This window comes from Sphaerodactylus townsendi, linkage group LG08 (assembly GCF_021028975.2).
Source record: "Sphaerodactylus townsendi isolate TG3544 linkage group LG08, MPM_Stown_v2.3, whole genome shotgun sequence".
NCBI classification, from domain to species: domain Eukaryota; kingdom Metazoa; phylum Chordata; class Lepidosauria; order Squamata; family Sphaerodactylidae; genus Sphaerodactylus; species Sphaerodactylus townsendi.
In genome coordinates, this window is record NC_059432.1 from 112,689,156 (window position 1) to 112,706,405 (window position 17,250).

The window sequence follows — 17,250 nt, forward strand, 5'->3', positions numbered from 1 at the left end:
GTTTAAGGCGAAGGGTGGGGTTACAGAGCCAAGGTCTCACCCCCTCCCTCATACTCCCAAGTTGCCTCAATCACAGACTCGTGGCTCCCCCTTCTGCCACCAGCCGCCTCCGTGGCTACGCTCACATCCCGGAGAGGATGCTTCTGGGGGCCGGGAAGCCCCTCTGGATGATCAACCCTTTGGACTGGAACTACGCAGGAAGGGAAGAGGGAAATGCCCGCCAACACATCCAACAGTGGCCGAAGCAACTTTCCCCAGCACATAGGTGGGCGATTGGTGCCTACATCCGTGCCTCTCCTCCTGACAGGCTATTATCCCAAATTAGGATCACAAACATCACTTGCCAAATCAAGTTCCACTTGCCTGACAGGACTTACTTTCCTGTTCTTGCAGGTTGTGAGCCAACGAATGGTCCTCTAGGATGGCAAAGTCCCGGCAAACTGCAGGAGAAAAACAGAGAGAGAAAGGGAGGGTCAGGATATGGAAACAAACACTAGCCAGATAGCTGATAGAGGCAGGGGGAGCTGTTGTCTCCAAGTACCCCCTTCTCTGCAGCAGCCCTGTGCCACGGCAGACGCCACAGAAACGGAGGACACGCAGCTCCCTTCTATATCGAGCTTGTCTTCTCCACTTCCTCCCTACAGACCTCGAGCGGAACACGCAGAACGCAGAGAAGGAAGCAGCCGTTTGACGGCACGACTTAATCGTGCAAGAATGTCCTATTTGTGCCTTTTGAAGGCCAGCGAGCCATTCCAGGCCAGCAAGAGGTCAACGTTGGCAGCGGGGGCCAGTCGGGGGAGCTGGGGCCCACCCACACAGCATGCCCTAACGCACCCCCTCGGCCTCCCAATCAGTGCTTTTACAAACATAATTAATTATAATAACCCATATTCTTGATAGTTGGGATCAACGTGGCTTTTCTCATCATGTGCCTGCCCTCCACTTAATCTGCACAATAACCACACTGCCATACAGGTTCAGCGAAGAGACAGCGCGGAGCCCGAGGTCATGTGAGGGTGAATCCCTGTGTCCCGGCAGGAGTCCAAACCCAGCTGACTCCTGTCCTGGCTTGACCCACTACACTCTACCCCGTTGCCGGCAGGGGCTCTCCTGCCACCTGCCATTTGAAGCTCAAGGTGCTGGGAAAAATATTTTTACTGGCTCAGCTATTTTGATAACTATCTGCAAGTAAGCTTCCTTCCTCCTCCCTTCCTTTCTCCCTCCCTCCTTCCCTCCTTTCTCCCTCCCTCCCTCCCTCCTTGCTTTCTCCCTCCCTCCCTGCCTGCCTCCCTTCCCTCCCTCCCTCCTTCCTTCCCTCCTTCCTTTCTCCCTCCCTCCTTGCTTTCTCCCTCCCTCCCTTCCTTTCTCCCTCCCTCCTTCCTTTCTCCCTCCCTCCCTCCTCCCTTCCTTTCTCCCTCCTTCCTTCCTTCCTTTCTCCCGCCTTCCTCCCTCCCTCCCTCCCTCCTCCCTCCTTCCTTCCTCCCTCCCTCCTTCCTTCCTTTCTCCCTCCCTCCCTCCCTCCTTCCTTCCTCCCTCCCTCCCTGCCTCCCTTCCTTCCCTCCTTCCTCCCTCCTTCCTTTCTCCTTTCCTCCTTCCTTTCTCCCTCCCTCCCTCCCTCCTTCCCTCCTTCCTTTCTCCCTCACTCCCTCCCTCCTTCCTTCCTCCCTCCCTCCCTGCCTCCCTTCCTTCCCTCCTTCCTCCCTCCTTCCTTCCTTCCCTCCCTCCCTCCCTCCGTCCTTCTGCTGCTTTTAATTGCATTTTTAATTCTGCTTCTGCTGGTATTTTGTTTTCATTGATGCTTCAGGAATTTCTAAGGGGCAATAGTTATGTGCTAGTAAGTCACAGCCGACTTATGGAAACTCTGTAGAGCTTTCCAGGCAAGGGACGTTCAGAGGTGGTTTGCCACAGCCTGTCCCTGCATAGTAACCCTGGAATGCTCTAGTGCAAGTCTGCAACCTGCAGCTCTCCAGATGTTCATGGACTACAATTCCCATCAGTCTCTGCCAGCATGGCCAATTGGCCATGCTGACAGGGACTGATGGGAATTGTAGTCCATGAACATCTGGAGAGCTGCAGGTTGCAGACCCCGGCGAGTCTAGTGATTGCCCGTGCAAGTACTAACCACAGTTGACCCTGATTAGCTTCTAAAATCCGGTGGTGGTGGTTTGCCCCAGCCTGCCTCTGCATAGTAACCTTGAACTTCTCTGCTGGTCACCCGTCCAAGTACTAACCATGGTTGACCCTGCTTAGCATCTGAGACTTGATGGAAATGGGTCATCATTGCTTGCCTCAATGTCGCAACCCTGGACTTCTCCGGTAGCCGCCCATCCAAGCGCTGACCAGGGGCCCCCTGGCTCAGATTCCAAGATATGAGATTGGACCATCCAGTTCTAGTTCCAGTTTAATATCCTGCTCTGGTCTAAGGGCTCCACAAAGAAACAGGGGCTGGCCAGAAGTCTCCATTCCCAAACCGAATCACCACCATCACTTCATACAGCCAGGGAGGCCGGGTGGCCGCTCAGCATCATAAGAACATAAGAACAAGCCAGCTGGATCAGACCAGAGTCCATCTAGTCCAGCTCTCTGCTACTCGCAGTGGCCCACCAGGTGCCTTTGGGAGCTCACCTGCAGGATGTGAAAGCAAGGGCCTTCTGCGGCTGCTGCTGCTCTTGAGCACCTGGACTGTTAAGGCATTTGCAGTCTCAGATCAGGGAGGATCAAGATTGGGAGCCATAGATGGACTTTGCCTCCATAAATCTGTCCAAGCCCCTTTTAAAGCTATTCAGGTGAGTGGCCATCACCACCTCCTGTGGCAGCATTTTCCAAACACCAATCACGCCAAGCGTTACGCGGAAGAAGTGTTTTCCTTTATTAGTCCCCCCCCAATTCTTCCCCCCATCATATTTCAATGGATGCCCCCCCCTGGTTCCCTAGTAATGGATTGAGGAAAAGAGAAGAAAAAAAAGAGAATTCTCTGTCCACATTTTCTACCCCATGCATAATTTTATAGACTTCAATCATATCCCCCCCCCTCAGCCGCCTCACTCTCCAAACTAAAAGAGCCCCAAACGCTGCAGCCTCTCCTCACAGGGAAGGTGCTCCAGTCCCTCAATCATCCTCGTTGCCCTTCTCTGCACTCATATTTTCAGCCGAGCCAGGCACGTTGGAGGGCAGGGAGAGGAGGCAGCCTCGGATTCGTTCAATACGCTGCTTGGGCTCCCCCTGTTCCGTGTGTTGGGAGAGCCCTGGCTGGGTGGGTGCCCCTGGAGCTACTGGAGGGACGTTACTGGGCTCCTGCACTCAGGAAAAGGGGCACTTGGGCACAGAGCAAGTGCTTACTGGGTGGCCTAGCCAAAGGCACAGAAGAACATCAGAAGAACTCTGCTGCGTCCGACCCAGGATCTAGGCCAGCATCCTGCCTCACACAGCAGCCAGCCGGTTCCTTTGGAGGGCCAACAACAGGGCACAGATGCCCAGGCCGCCCCTTCATAAGGACACAGGAGAGGCCTGCTGGATTGGACCAGTGAAGGCCCATCTGGTCCACCATCTTGCCTCACACTGTGGCCAAACAGTTCCTTTGGAGGGCCACCAGCAGAGCAGAGAGGTTGAAGCCTCCCTGACTCCTCTTCCAGGCTGGCTGGGAGTCGGGGCTGCGTGGGCCTCCCAGGTAGATGTTCCCTTTCCTTAAAAACAACCCATGAATCTTGCTAGGGCCCTTTTAAAGCCATCTCTGCCTGTGGCCACCACGACATGCTCTGGCAGCAAACTTAATGCTTTGAACCACTACCTTATAGAAGAACGTGGTGCTCACGGAACCACAGCCAGGCAGAGGCCATTGAAGAAGAAGAAGAAGAAGAAGAAGAAGAAGAAGAAGAAGAAGAAGAAGAAGAAGAAGAAGAAGAAGAAGAAGAAGAAGAAGAAGAAGAAGAAGAAGAGGAAGAAGAAGAAGAAGAAGAGGAGGAGGAGGAGGAGGAGGAGGAGTTTGGATTTATATCCCCCTTTTCTCCTGTAAGGAGATTCAAAGGGGCTTACAAACTCCTTTCCCTTCCCCCCCACCCACAACAAACACCCTGAGAGGTGGGTGGGGCTGAGAGAGTTCAAAGAACTGTGACTAGCCCAAGGTCACCCAGCTGGCGTCTGTTGGAGTGCACAGGCTAATCAGGTTCACCAGATAAGCCTCCACAGCTCAAGTGGCAGAGTGGGGAATCAAATGCATAGAAAAGGGGCTCTAGGACTTTGCCCTGTCAGGACCTGGCCTCCGGTAGCATAGTAAACAGTGTCCTGAAAGTAAAACCAGTTACTGCTCACATTCCACTCTCTGTTGCCAAAAAAGAATCCAAGGTAGAAAACAGCCCAGAAATCTGTGCATTTTCCCATTGGTGTATTTTTTTTAACCCCATATTGGAGTGATGAGGAGACAAAAGGACCTCAAGATACCAAAAAATGTTAGGTATTGAACTGCAGATACTTAAATATAAATGTTTAAATTATTAATTGTACCTGCTTAAAATCTCCTTTCCCTTCCCCCCACACACAACACAACACCCTATGACAGTGGTGGCGAACCTATGGCACTCCAGATGTTCTTGAACTACAATTTCGCATCCAGCTTCTGCCAGCATGGCCAATTGGCCATGCTGGTAGGGGCTGATGGGAATAGTAGTCCATGAACATCTGGAGTGCCATAGGTTCGCCACCACGGCCCTATGAGATGGGTGGGACTGAGAGAGCTCCAAAGAACTGTGACTAGCCCAAGGTCACCCAGCTGGCGATTGTTGGAGTGCACAAGCTAATATGGTTCACCAGACAAGCCTCCTCAGCTCAAGTGGCAGAGCGGGGAATCAAACCCGGTTCTCCAGATTAGAGTGCACCTGCTCTTAACCGCTACACCACACTGGCTCTCAGAGACACCTCCGCATCCCTCCGGAGTACTTGGTGAAACGCTGAGACCTGGTGTGCTCCTGGAGATCAGAGCCACCCCCCACCCCCCGCGCAGTCCCTCCCCCCCAATAACTTTCCCAAAAGATTCAAGGGTCAGTCCACCCCCGGACTTGGATCACCTAGTTTCCAGCTGCCCTCCCAGACCCCTCTCTCACCCACCCTCTCTGCCTTCTGCTTCAAGACGGCCACACAGACACTCTCTTTTGGCACAATCCAGTAGCTTAAAAAAAATCAGGTAAAAACAGCCCAGTCTGAGCTCTGCCAGAGAAGGGGCGCAAAAGGCAGCGCCAGGCTTGAACTGCCGTCCTTTGGCTCCTCTGCACAAGCACAGACCCAAGGCCAACTTTTGCAGCCCTGTGGTTTGGGGGCTGGGGGGGGGGGGAGAGAGAAGAAAGAACAGCTTGAACGAACGGTGATGCTTCCAACAGGAAACGCAAATGCATCGGCCCACATTTCTGGCAGGAGGGATCTGGCAGCCTTCTGGGCCGGCTTCCGTCGCTGCCGCCGCCGTTGCTGCTTTCCACAGACCTGCCGCCCCCGCCTCCAGAGACGCCTGACACCAGGAGAGGCGATAAATTTGTCTTCTTCCCTGCCAGGACAGATGGGCTTCCTCTGCCGTCTCTCGCATCTGGCTCTCTGGGCAACAAACACTGGCCCAGAATTAGACACAAGCGCGGCATCTTCAGAAGGGCACCCTGACCTTTCCCCTCCACAGATCAATCGTCATGGGATCGGTGCTCTCTGGCACAACCCAAGGTCTGCTTATCACATAGAATCATCGAGTTGGAAGAGACCCCCAAGGGCCATCCAGTCCAACCCCCTGCCATGCAGGAACACACAATCAAAGCACTCCTGACATAGGCTGATCCAGCCTCTGTTTAAAAACCTCCAAAGGAGGAGACTCCACCACACTCCAAGGGAGTGCATCCCACTATTGAACAGCCCTGACGGTCAGGAAGTTCTTCTTAATATTTAAGTGGAATCTCTTTACTTTCACCTTGTACTCATTACTCCTGGTCCTGGTCTCTGAAGCAGCAGAAAACAAGCTTGCTCCCTCACCAAGATGACATCCCTTCAAACGTATTGTCAAAGGCTTTCACGGCCGGAATCACTGGGGTGCTGTGTGGTTTCCGGGCTGTATGGCCGTGTTTTAGCAGCATTCTCTTCTGACGTTTCGCCTGCATCTGTGGCTGGCATCTTAAATGCCAGCCACAGATGCAGGCGAAAGGTCAGGAGAGAATGCTGCTAGAACACGGCCATACAGCCTGGAAACCACACAGCACCCCATCCCTTCAAACATCTAAACATGGCTATCATGTCACCTCTTCACCTTCTCTTCACCAAACTAAACATCCCCAAGTCTCTCCTCGTAGGGCATGGATTCCAGACCTTTGACCATTTTGGTTGCTCTTTTCTAGACCAGTGGTGGCGAACCTATGGCACGGGGGCCAGAGGTGGCACTCAGAGCCCTCTCTGTGGGCACGCGCAAACAGAGTGCACCCCCGCCCCCCCACATCTAGGCTGGCCTGGCCCGCTGGGCTCGATTATTAGCATTAAACCGGAGACCTACTTTTGGGGAACCAGTGTAGGTAACCCTGTTAAGCGCTGTTAAACTCCGCTGATTTTCATGCAAAGAACTAAATCGCGATCCTTTACCTGGGAGTAAGCTCAGTTGCTGGCAATGGGGCTTGCTTCTGAGTAAACCCTCCTAGGGTCGTGACTCACCCATTGGAAGAGTTGCACGGTTGCTTCAAAGCAAAGCCACCGACTACCACCAAGGTTACTCCTGAGTAACGCACGCCTCGAAGCCAACTGTTTTTTCTAAACTAAAACCTCAGTATTCAGGTTAAATTGCCGTGTTGGCACTTTGCGATAAATAAGTGGGTTTTGGGTTGCAGTTTGGGCACTCGGTCTCGAAAAGGTTCGCCATCACTGCTCTAGATCCATTTCAGCTTGTCAATATCCTTCTTGGATTGCCAAGCTGGAATCTCTACAGGAATCAGCCAACTTCTCTCCCTAAAATGCAACGGAGGAGTTTCCTTTGCCTCGGGGCCGGAATCCCTTCCTCCACTGAAAAACTCCGGGTGTGGGTGTCAGCATAAGCAGATCTGAGAAATACTAACTGGACGATGATATGTGATAATTCTCAGATTGGAAGCAAACCACGGTCAGCTCAAAAGAGGGTCCAGCAAAAACAACGTTCCTATAGCAAGCAGCAGACATGAGCAATTCAGGGAAAGGCATTCATTTAGAAACAGAATCCATCTGTCTTGAATCACGAGCAAGCCACCCGCCACGCCTGCACTTCCTTGCCTTACGTATGGATTCATTCCAAAGCTCACAATCCACTTTTTAAACAATTAGTTCTCAAAACAAAATACCCAGAAGCCAATAAAAGCTCTGGATCCGATAGAGCCCGTGCAACGTTCCTGCCACGTGACCCTCAGGACTGCCTCCGAAAACCACCTGCTCCTTCCTAAAACCACCTGTTTTGCAAAGTCCTCTGCCCAAGACCTGCTCCAGGAGTTCCATCCCTCCGAACACCTCAAAAGGAAGAAAACCCTCCTCTAAAACAGCTGTTACTAGGAACAACACTTGTACCTCTCTGGTTCCAAGTCAAAACCATTCCCTTGGGTTGTGCACAAAGGTGGGATCCAGCAGGTTCTCACAGATTCCCGAGAGTAGGGTGAGTGCCGAGAGGGGGGTACTAACTGGTGATTTTGCCACGTGATTTTTGCCTTAGTTACGCCCCTCCTTTCAGCAGTAGCGCGCAGAATGTGGAGCAGTCTAGCAGGAGGTGCACCGGCGTGCGTGGCAGCCTGCGCCTGCGTGCATTCGTTGCCCGCCCAAGGACCGGCGCAGCGGCTGCGTCCTTGCCACAGCCCCGCCCAGGAATGCCCCGCCCCCAGAATGCCTGGTCATGCCCCCATTGTGCCCCGCCCAGCCCCGCTGGCGCTATGCCACAGTTTGAATCCCACCACCATGGGAACCTGTTGCTAAAATTTTTGGATCCCACTACTGGTTGTGCACCCTGCGGTGTGTGTGTGTGTGTGTGTTCCTGTTGGCCTCAAAGGGCAGGATGCACAATAATGGTTATTTATTTATTTATTTATTTATTTATTTATTTATTTATTTATTTATTTATTTATCGATTTATAAACCGCCCCATCCCCAAGGGGCTCTGGGCGGTGCACAACATCGATATATACACAATTAAATAGAGGTTCACAATAGTGACCACACAACAATCAATATAATAACTAAAATCCATTAAAATCTGTTAAAACAGTGGTTAACATAACAATGACAGGCGTCCTATAGCCCGATTCATTAAAATCTCCCCAAAAAGAAGAAGGAGAGGCCAGACTCCTCTCTAGGAGGGTAACATAGATAACCAAAATTCAGATGGTAAAAGAATGCATGAAGCATGAGGGGGGGGGCGCGCCACTCAGCGACTGGACACTCCAAAGGCCCAGCGGGGTTGTGTTTTCCTGCATGGCAGGGGGTTGGACTTGATGGCCCTTAGGGTCTCTTCCAACTCTATGATTCTATGAATTCCGGACAGAGGGGTATTGGCTGGATATTAGTAGAAATGCCTTTCAGTAAGAGTAGCTCAGCAGTGAAAATCGGCTCCGCCTCACTGGCAGTCATTAAGCAGCGGCGGGATGAAGACTTGCCGGGGATTCCCAAGGTGGATCCTGCACGAAGCAGGGGGTGGGACTAGATGGCCTCTATGGTCCCTTCCAACTCCATGACTCTGAAGCTTTTTTGATACTTCTCCTCTCAGAGTTTTGGAGTCTGGTTCCAATTCTTTCTGTGAATGGTTCTGATTCGCTGTAAACCCATCTTGGACTTTTCATCAGGCAAAGTTAGGATATCAAAGTCGCAATATGCTAAACATATGCTAAACTAAATATTTCAGCTGTGCTGTTGTAGACATAAGAAACAGCCTGGAGTATCTTAAGATAATTAAAAAATGACAAATACTGGCCTAACTGAATCCTTTCAACTGCTTGTCTGCACAGTACAGGCTCCCAGAACTGCCAGCTATCAAGTTGCAGGGAGTTCCATAAATATGGGGCTACTATCAATACAGGGCAATGCTAGTTAGCACATAAGGGTACATACCAGGGGTGGGGGGCTCCCCCAAATCTCCTGCACCCAGGACCAATCAAGATGCAAAACATCTTAAAATCAAGTCTGAGAACATCAGAGTAAATTACTCTTAACACTGAGCATGGTGCAAATGAAAGTTATTTTTTTACATTTCCTCTTGTTACAGGGGCTAAATTATATGATAGCAATGAACAATGAACAAAAGAACGTTGCCAGTCCTGCTGCTTGAGAACACAAATACACAACTTCGACACTACTAATTTACTAAGTTAATTGAAAAGTAAAAATAAGTGCACTATAGTTTATTGTCTAAAACAACTATAAATACAAAAATGCAAACCACTAACAACACACATATACAGAAAATACAACCGCATGCGTAGGGACAATTACAATCTATGAGTTCTTTATGTTTTGATGTGTAATAAAACATAGGCTGATTTCGCATGGGCCAAAAACAGCGGTGTGAAAACAGTATAAACCCTTTTACACCCTTTTACACCATTTTCACACTGTTTTCACATTGCTGTTTTTGGCCCATGCGAAATCAGCCATAGATAGTTATAGTCCTTTACTGTCAGCATACTTGAAGGACTTGGTTAGTGGTTATAATACCTTCTTTAGGAGTGCAAAATTGTCTAGAATGAGGCAATCTAAATTGCCATTCACGATATTGAGACTTTTCGTGAGCTCTTCCTCAGTAGACGGCTGTGACCGTTAGATACAGAATGCCACATCAACACAGCAACTTCCGCAGTTCCTAAAGCATTGAACACAGGACACGATCAGGTGCAGCTACTGAGGAAGACTATAGTGAACTTATTTTCAATTCACTTAGTAAATTAGTTGTAAGTATCGAAGTTTGTGTATTTGTGTTCTTAAGCGGCAGGGCTGGCGACGTTTGTTTGTTCACGGCTATTTAGTACGCTTCAGTCCTATTTGCAGTGTGTTTAGCGAAGTTATATGATGTCGTGGAGTATTAGAAGACCCGGGGTTTCTGGGAGTGGGGTTTTGCAAAGACGTTCAAGGATACGGGCCTCCAGGAACGCTGCACGCTCTTGCTTCACAACCAACTCTGCAAAGTCAGATTCTGATACGAGTATTTACAGACTTCGTTCGACCTTGTAATGTCGAAGTCTTTCACGGCCGGAATCACTGGAGTCTTGTGTGGTTTCCTATATGACCGTGTACTAGTAGCATTTTCTCCTGACGTTTTGCCTGCATCTGCATTTATAGATCCTGGGGAACGTTATATCTTTTTAGTAAATAGGCTGTGAATAACGAATGGCTAGAAATATCTTAATCCTGCCTTTTAAGTGTAGTTGTACTATATCTGTTCACAATTCCGTGTACAATGGAATGGTCAAAAACTTTTTAATCTATGTTATATTTTTTAAAATGAAGTTTGATCTTAGAATGTAAAACTACTCATAGACAGCATGTACAACTCTTTGAAGAAGAAGAAGAAGAAGAAGAAGAAGAAGAAGAAGAAGAAGAAGAAGAAGAAGAAGAAGAAGAAGAAGAAGAAGAAGAAGAAGAAGAAGAAGAGGAGGAGGAGGAGGAGGAGGAGGAAGAGGAGTTTGGATTTATATCCCCCCTTTCTCTCCTGCAGGAGACTCCCATCAGCCCCTGCCAGCATGGCCAATCAAAGCAGACATTACATAGCGCCGTGGTGGCAGACCTTTGGCACTCCAGATGTTATGGACTACAATTCCCATCAGCCCCTGCCAGCATGGCCAATCAAAGCAGACATTACATAGCACCGTGGTGGCAGACCTTTGGCACTCCAGATGTTATGGACTACAATTCCCCATCCAGCCCGGCCAGCACTGGCCAATCAAAGCAGAACATTACATCAGCGCCGTGGTGGCGGACCTTTAACACTCAGATGTTATGGACTGGTTCCCATCCAGCCCCTACCGGCAACTTCGTCAAACAGCAGGGCATTTTACATAGCAAAGCGCCCGTGGTGGCGGACCTTTAGCACTCAGATGTTATGGACTGAATTTCGTCCATACAGCCCTACCAGCATATTAATCAAAGCAGACATTACATAGCGCCGTGGTGGCGGACCTTTGGCACTCCAGATGTTATGGACTACAATTCCCATCAGCCCCTGCCAGCATGGCCAATCAAAGCAGACATTACATAGCACCGTGGTGGCGAACCTTTGGCACTCCAGATGTTATGGACTACAATTCCCATCAGCCCCTGCCAGCATGGCCAATCAAAGCAGACATTACATAGCGCCGTGGTGGCGGACCTTTGGCACTCCAGATGTTATGGACTACAATTCCCATCAGCCCCTGCCAGCATGGCCAATCAAAGCAGACATTGCATAGCGCCGTGGTGGCGAACCTTTGACACTTCAGATGTTATGGACTACAATTCCCATCAGCCCCTGCCAGCATGGCCAATTGGCCAAAGGTTCGCCACCATGGCTCTATGTAATGTCTGCTTTGATTGACATGTATATACTTCACGTTTCAGCTCACTGGGTTCCAGATTTACATGCCACAGTTAGGAATGGAAACCTTGCCCGGGAGCTCCCCTCACTTTGGAGTCTTTCAGCAGCAGCTGGACAAACGTTGGTCAGGGATGCTCTTGGTTGGATCCCGCTTTGAGCAGGGGGTTGGACTAGATGGCCCTTTTTGTCCCCTTCCAAATCTGGGATTCTGTCCTATTCCATTTCTGCAGGCCAAGTCCTACTGCATTATAAGTATAAGTATCAGCTTTATTGACTTTCATATATTGGTTTTGCGGTGTGTGGACTGAGATCACACCGCAGTTTCTTTCACTCAATGAACTTTAAATGAATATGAATGAACTTTATACTATACCTTTTTCTGTTATTATTGCACTGATTTATGTCCATTGAATTGACTAATATAATTGTTATAGTTAATATAGTGTCATCATTGAATACGCTTCCTTGAGTTGCGGCAAGTTTCTTGTTCGGGATTAGGCTATCCCGGTTCACTGACCGTTTCCTTTGGTTTACTTGCCGTGTTTGTTCCATGCATTATAAGATTCCCATCCTACTGCATTATCCTACTGCATTATCAGATTCCCATTTATGCCCCACCTTTCCCTGTTGTTCACGGGGTAATAGTCAAAAAATTTTCAGTCTAAAAGAAAAGAAGAAGAAGAGTTTGGATTCATACCCCCCCCCCTTTCTCTCCTGCAAGGAGACTCAAAGAGGCTTTCAATCTCCTTTCCCTTTCCCCCCACCCCACAACAAACACCCTGCGAGGTAGGTGGGGCTGAGAGAGCTCTGAAGCTCCGCCCCGGTCCCCCTCTCGTTGCACCATCCACCTGTCTGCGCCCTCCTATTGGCTCTCAAGCAGTCATCCGTTATGCGCTTTGCAACACGCTGGAAGTGCAACCCACAACCGTCTGCAGGTTCATGCACAGCTGCGACGGAGCCCCAACAATAATAATGCAGCGCTGACAGGTTGACTGAGAAAGAGCTCCCCAGGCCGGCACAAAGGGAGCCCGCCCCTCCTCCCAGGCAGACAAGTGAATAGGCCGGCTCTGAATGGGCAGAAGCAGCCGCCAACCGACCGGACGGCCTCCCTGCCCGGCTGCTGGGGATGACTCAAGCGCCCTTTGCCCCACAGGGAGGAGGGAAAGAGGGAGGGAGGCGGCAGCAGCTGGCGCCAGAGGGTTGCCCTAGTGACGGACACCACTCCACACCGGTTTGCTCCTTGGCCCTTTGTTTGGCGAAGGCGCCTCAACCTTAGCCAAGCGGAGAGGCAGCTGAGCCGTGGGGCCGGCCTCCCCGCCTGCAGATGTGCGCGGCTTGCGGCTTTCATGCAGCTTCTGGCTTCAAAGCCACAAAAACCGTGCTCTCCTCTCTCTCTCTTTTGCAAGAGAAAGCCCGTTCAGAGGGTGAGCCGTGCAGATCGACAGGAAGAGCTAAAGACACTTTCCTCCACTTCCGCAGGCTCCAAAGTCACTGGCCCGTGAGGCTGGGGCGGGGGGAGGGGGGGATTTCCTAGTTTGACTTTGAGTTAAAAATTCACGTGAAGCCTCCCCTCAGACTTCCTGTCGGTTTTAGCGAAAGCTTTTTGGCTTCCCTCAAAATTTTAGAATCCTAGGCCCCTTCCGCACACACAAAATAATGCGTTTTCAAACCACTTTCACAACTGTTTGCAAGTGGATTTTGCCATTCCGCACAGCTTCAAAGAGCACTGAAAGCAGTTTGAAAGTGCATTATTCTGCATGTGCGGAATGAGCCCTAGAGTTGGAAGATACCGTGTTTCCCCAAATATAAGACAGTGTCTTATATTAATTTTTGCTCCCAAAGATGCGCTATGTCTTATTTTCAGGGGATGTCTTATTTTTCCTGTGTTCTGTTCAAGGGGCATGCTTCCAAACAAAAACTTTGCTACGTCTTACTTTCGGGGGGGGGGGGGGGCCTTATATTTCGCACTTCAGCAAAACCTCTACTACGTCTTATTTTCAGGGGATGTCTTATATTTGGGAAAACAGGGCACTCCCAAGGGCCATCCAGTCCACCCCCCTGCAATGCAGGAACACACCATCAAAGCACTCCTGACAGACAGGTGGCCACCCAGCCTCTCTTTAACAACCTCCAAAGAAGGAGACTCCACCACACTCTGAGATCGGCCGTGCATTTAGCAGCAACTCTTGTGCTGATCCATCAGCTGCTGGCAGGAACGGGCTTCACCCGACTTTACTCTGGGATTGGGGCCGTCCCAGGAGTGGCGAGTCGGGAGATCGGCCCTCGGGGTCAACTCCTTCTGAGTTCCAGCGCTGCAGCCCTTTGGGGGTGGGAGGGGGCTATGACTGACCTGACCCAGACCAACATGTGGGGGGGTCAAGCCAACCTGCAGATTTTGCTCTCACAGATTTTGCTCTCAGGAGGGTGAACTCTAGGAGCTCTTGAGCACAAGATCTGCCCCGGACCTCCCATAACTTCTCAAGTCCTGTGGGAGCACCTTGCACGGACTGTGCATTCAGAGCTGCCCCACCATGGGGCCATCTGGGAAAGGAAAGGTGAATGCCTCGGGCAAATCTCTTCTGTTTCCCGGTTGCCCCCCCCCTGCCCCCCCAGATTAGGACTTTCCCTCCAGCTCAGCAACAGCCTGAGATGATGAGATCAGGCGAGCGCTGGGTCCGTTTACAGGCAGCCGAGCAAGGGCAGGTGAGGGCAAAACCAAGGAGCAGCCCCTGCGAGCCTTGTGGCCCCGTTTCCAGGGGATTTGCAGCCCCCTCCCCTCCACAGGACCCCGGAGAGAGCAGCACCACCAGGGCCCAGCCCCCACCTGCCCACGGGCACCCTCCCCCAAACCCCGTTGACTGGCATGTGCTCGCTGTCACTGTGGGCAGCCCCACGCCTTCATCCAAAACGGAGGCCTTTCACGCTTCTCAGGAAAGCGGCCTCTTCCTCGCCTGGCGCAGGGGGGGCAGCAGGCAGGAAGTCCACAGGGACGGGCGCATTTCCTCAGCTCATCACCCTTGCAGCGGACGTTTTTCCTCAGCCCCCCACGTGGGCCAAACCAAGCAGCCCCATTCCCACCCAAGCTAAAATACTGGATTTCAGTGCAGACCCTCTCCCTAAATGCAGGGCATCGAGAGGTCGGAAGAACGAGGCTGTTGCTTTTTTAAAAACGCACCCAGTGCCTCTTGCCCAACAGACAGAATCAAAAGGAAGCCGAGGGGCAGACAGCCCAGACCAACCCCGGGGCTTCCCAGCGGCCTCCCGCTCACAAAAGCTTCTGCCGGCCCCCCGCTTTCAGCCTTCAGCGTGCCGTGGTGGCGAACCTTTGGCACTCCAGATGTTATGGACTACAATTCCCACCAGCCCCTGCCAGCATGGCCAATTGGCGAACCTTTGGCACTCCAGATGTTATGGACTACAATTCCCATCAGCCCCTGCCAGCATGGCCAATTAGCGAACCTTTGGCACTCCAGATGTTATGGACTACAATTCCCACCAGCCCCTGCCAGCATGGCCAATTGGCGAACCTTTGGCACTCCAGATGTTATGGACTACAATTCCCACCAGCCCCTGCCAGCATGGCCAATTGGCGAACCTTTGGCACTCCAGATGTTATGGACTACAATTCCCACCAGCCCCTGCCAGCATGGCCAATTGGGGCTGATGGGAATTGTAGTCCATAACATCTGGAGTGCCAAAGGTTCGCCACCACTGGTGGCTCCCAGCCCATGGCCCCTCTAGCCCAGCAACCCCCACCGAGGCCTCTCCAGCTTGGAATGGCAGAACTGGACCCCACAGACGGGACTGGGCACCGATGTGGTAACAGGCACGGCCAGCCGCTCTCGCCCACTGCCAACTGGACAGCAGCAGCCCACCTGTCACACCTGGGAGAAGGAGGAGCAGGCAGAGAAGGCTACGCAGGACACGGCACGCCCAGGGGAAGGCCCCGGCAGAGGGCATGGAGCCAAAGGTGCCCAAAACCTGGCGCCAACCCCGGAGGCTGCATTCTCCATCTCAACCCAGGCCTGTCTGGACTTGAGCGGCACAAAACCAGGTTCTGCCGCGGACAGAGATCGAATTCTGCCGGAGGAGACGCTCTTCTGGATTGAGGGTGGGCGGGTCAAAAGTCAGGTGCCGGCCACCACACCTGCCAAGAGAAAGAGGCCACCCCTTTGTTGTGCTGGGGGTCCTGTTGTAACTCCAAAGGGGTCTCCGTTGGCAAACCCAGAGACCCCTCCCCTAGCCCTGTCCCCTGTGAGAGGGAAGGAAGCCCACCCAAAGGACACAGAAGCCAAGCCGGCCAACTGCCCCAAAACAATATTTTCCCGGAATGATCTGATTTGGCCCCTCCTTGTGGGCATCACAGACTGGGCACTCCTGGGCATCTGCACCCACCCCCCAGCGCCCCCCTCTCTCTTCCTGCCTGAATTTCCTCCTGTAAACATTTTCAACATAGACATTTTTCACAACAAAAGGCAGCAGGAGCAGCCTCCCCCCCCTCCGCAGAGGTCCCAACTTCCACGGCGGCCTGTTCGATTCCAGGGATGGCGAGAAGGACAGAGGAGATGGGCAGCTCTGGGCAGGTCCACTGGGCCGCTTCACACGTTACGCTTTGCGAAGGGGGAGGCAAGTTCCCGGCCTCGCAATGCAGGGGGGGAGGCATCGCCCCTTTTGCAGGTGAACAACCCCCCCCCCCCCACGCCCCCCAAACTCCAGTCCGCAACCCTCTCGACCCGCAGGGCCACGCTCACACGTGCCCTTTGCTCCCGGCACTCACGCGTCGAACACACAAAGGCGACTTCGCAGCCCCCAAAGGGCCACAGGGGCGGAGGCCGCCATGGAGAGGCCCCGCGCCCAAACCACGGAGGACGCCCGCCCCGAGGAGTGGGGGGGGGGGGGCAGCAGGGGTCCAGTTGCCAACTCTGGTGGGGGGGGGAGGGAATGCCTGGAGATTTGGGAGGGGGAGGGCGAGACCGCAGCGGGGTTAGGGGTGCAAGACGCACCTGCCCACCTGCCCACCCCCCGACGGCCGGGGCGGCGCCCCCCACCCCCCACCAGCAGCGCCCGCGGGCCCCCTCCCTCCCTCCCTCCCTGCCCCCCCGGCTTACCCTCCTTGACGCCCGGCAGCTTGGACTGGTCGATGCCCAGCTCGGCCATGGCGGCCCCGGGGCTCGAACTGCGCTCCAGCCCGGAACTGGACGCGAGGGAGGGAGGGAGGGAGGGCGGGCGCGACTCCGGAGTGAGCCCCGCCGCTGGTCTACTCGCGAGTAAGCCCCCGGGCGCGCCCCGCCCCGGCCCCCTTCCTCCGCCAGACCCCGCCCGGCGCTCCCCTCCCCTCCCCTCCCCTCGCGGGGGCGGGGCCGCCCCCCCTCGTCGCCCCCCGCCCCTTTCGCTCCCAACCAAGGTGAGCGGGGGAGGGGCCTCCCGCACGCTTCTCCGCGGCATTCTGGGAAGTGTAGTCTGGGCGTCGCCTCCTTGCTCCGGAGTAGCTCCCCCGCCCGCCCCGTCGTGCCTGCAGCGAACCAGGTCGCGTCGCGTCGCTCGGGGGGGGGGGGGGGGCAAGTTTTTCCTTCCGCTCACTTAACTTATTTGCATCCTCCTGCCTTTCTTCCCTAGTGGGGGCACAAGGAAGGCGCCTGCGAGCATTTTCCTCTCCGCCCTTTCATCCCCACAACAACCCTGGGAGGTAGGCCAGGCCGAGAGCGGGGCTCGCTCGAAGTCACCCA

The 17,250-nt window shown here is 53.0% G+C and overlaps 1 protein-coding gene across 1 annotated transcript in view; it reads right to left on the bottom strand.

The window, feature by feature from the left end:
- The window catches only part of CCDC50 (coiled-coil domain containing 50), a 50,406-nt gene extending 33,437 nt beyond the window's left edge, over positions 1 to 16,969 (bottom strand). Inside the window, exons 1-2 of the mRNA XM_048506978.1 lie at positions 16,633 to 16,969; positions 364 to 440 (exon numbers count right to left, since the gene is read on the bottom strand). Coding sequence (XP_048362935.1) covers positions 364 to 440; positions 16,633 to 16,969 — 414 coding nt within the window. The remainder of the gene's footprint in view (positions 1 to 363; positions 441 to 16,632) is intronic.
- Positions 16,970 to 17,250: the final 281 nt, after the last annotated feature.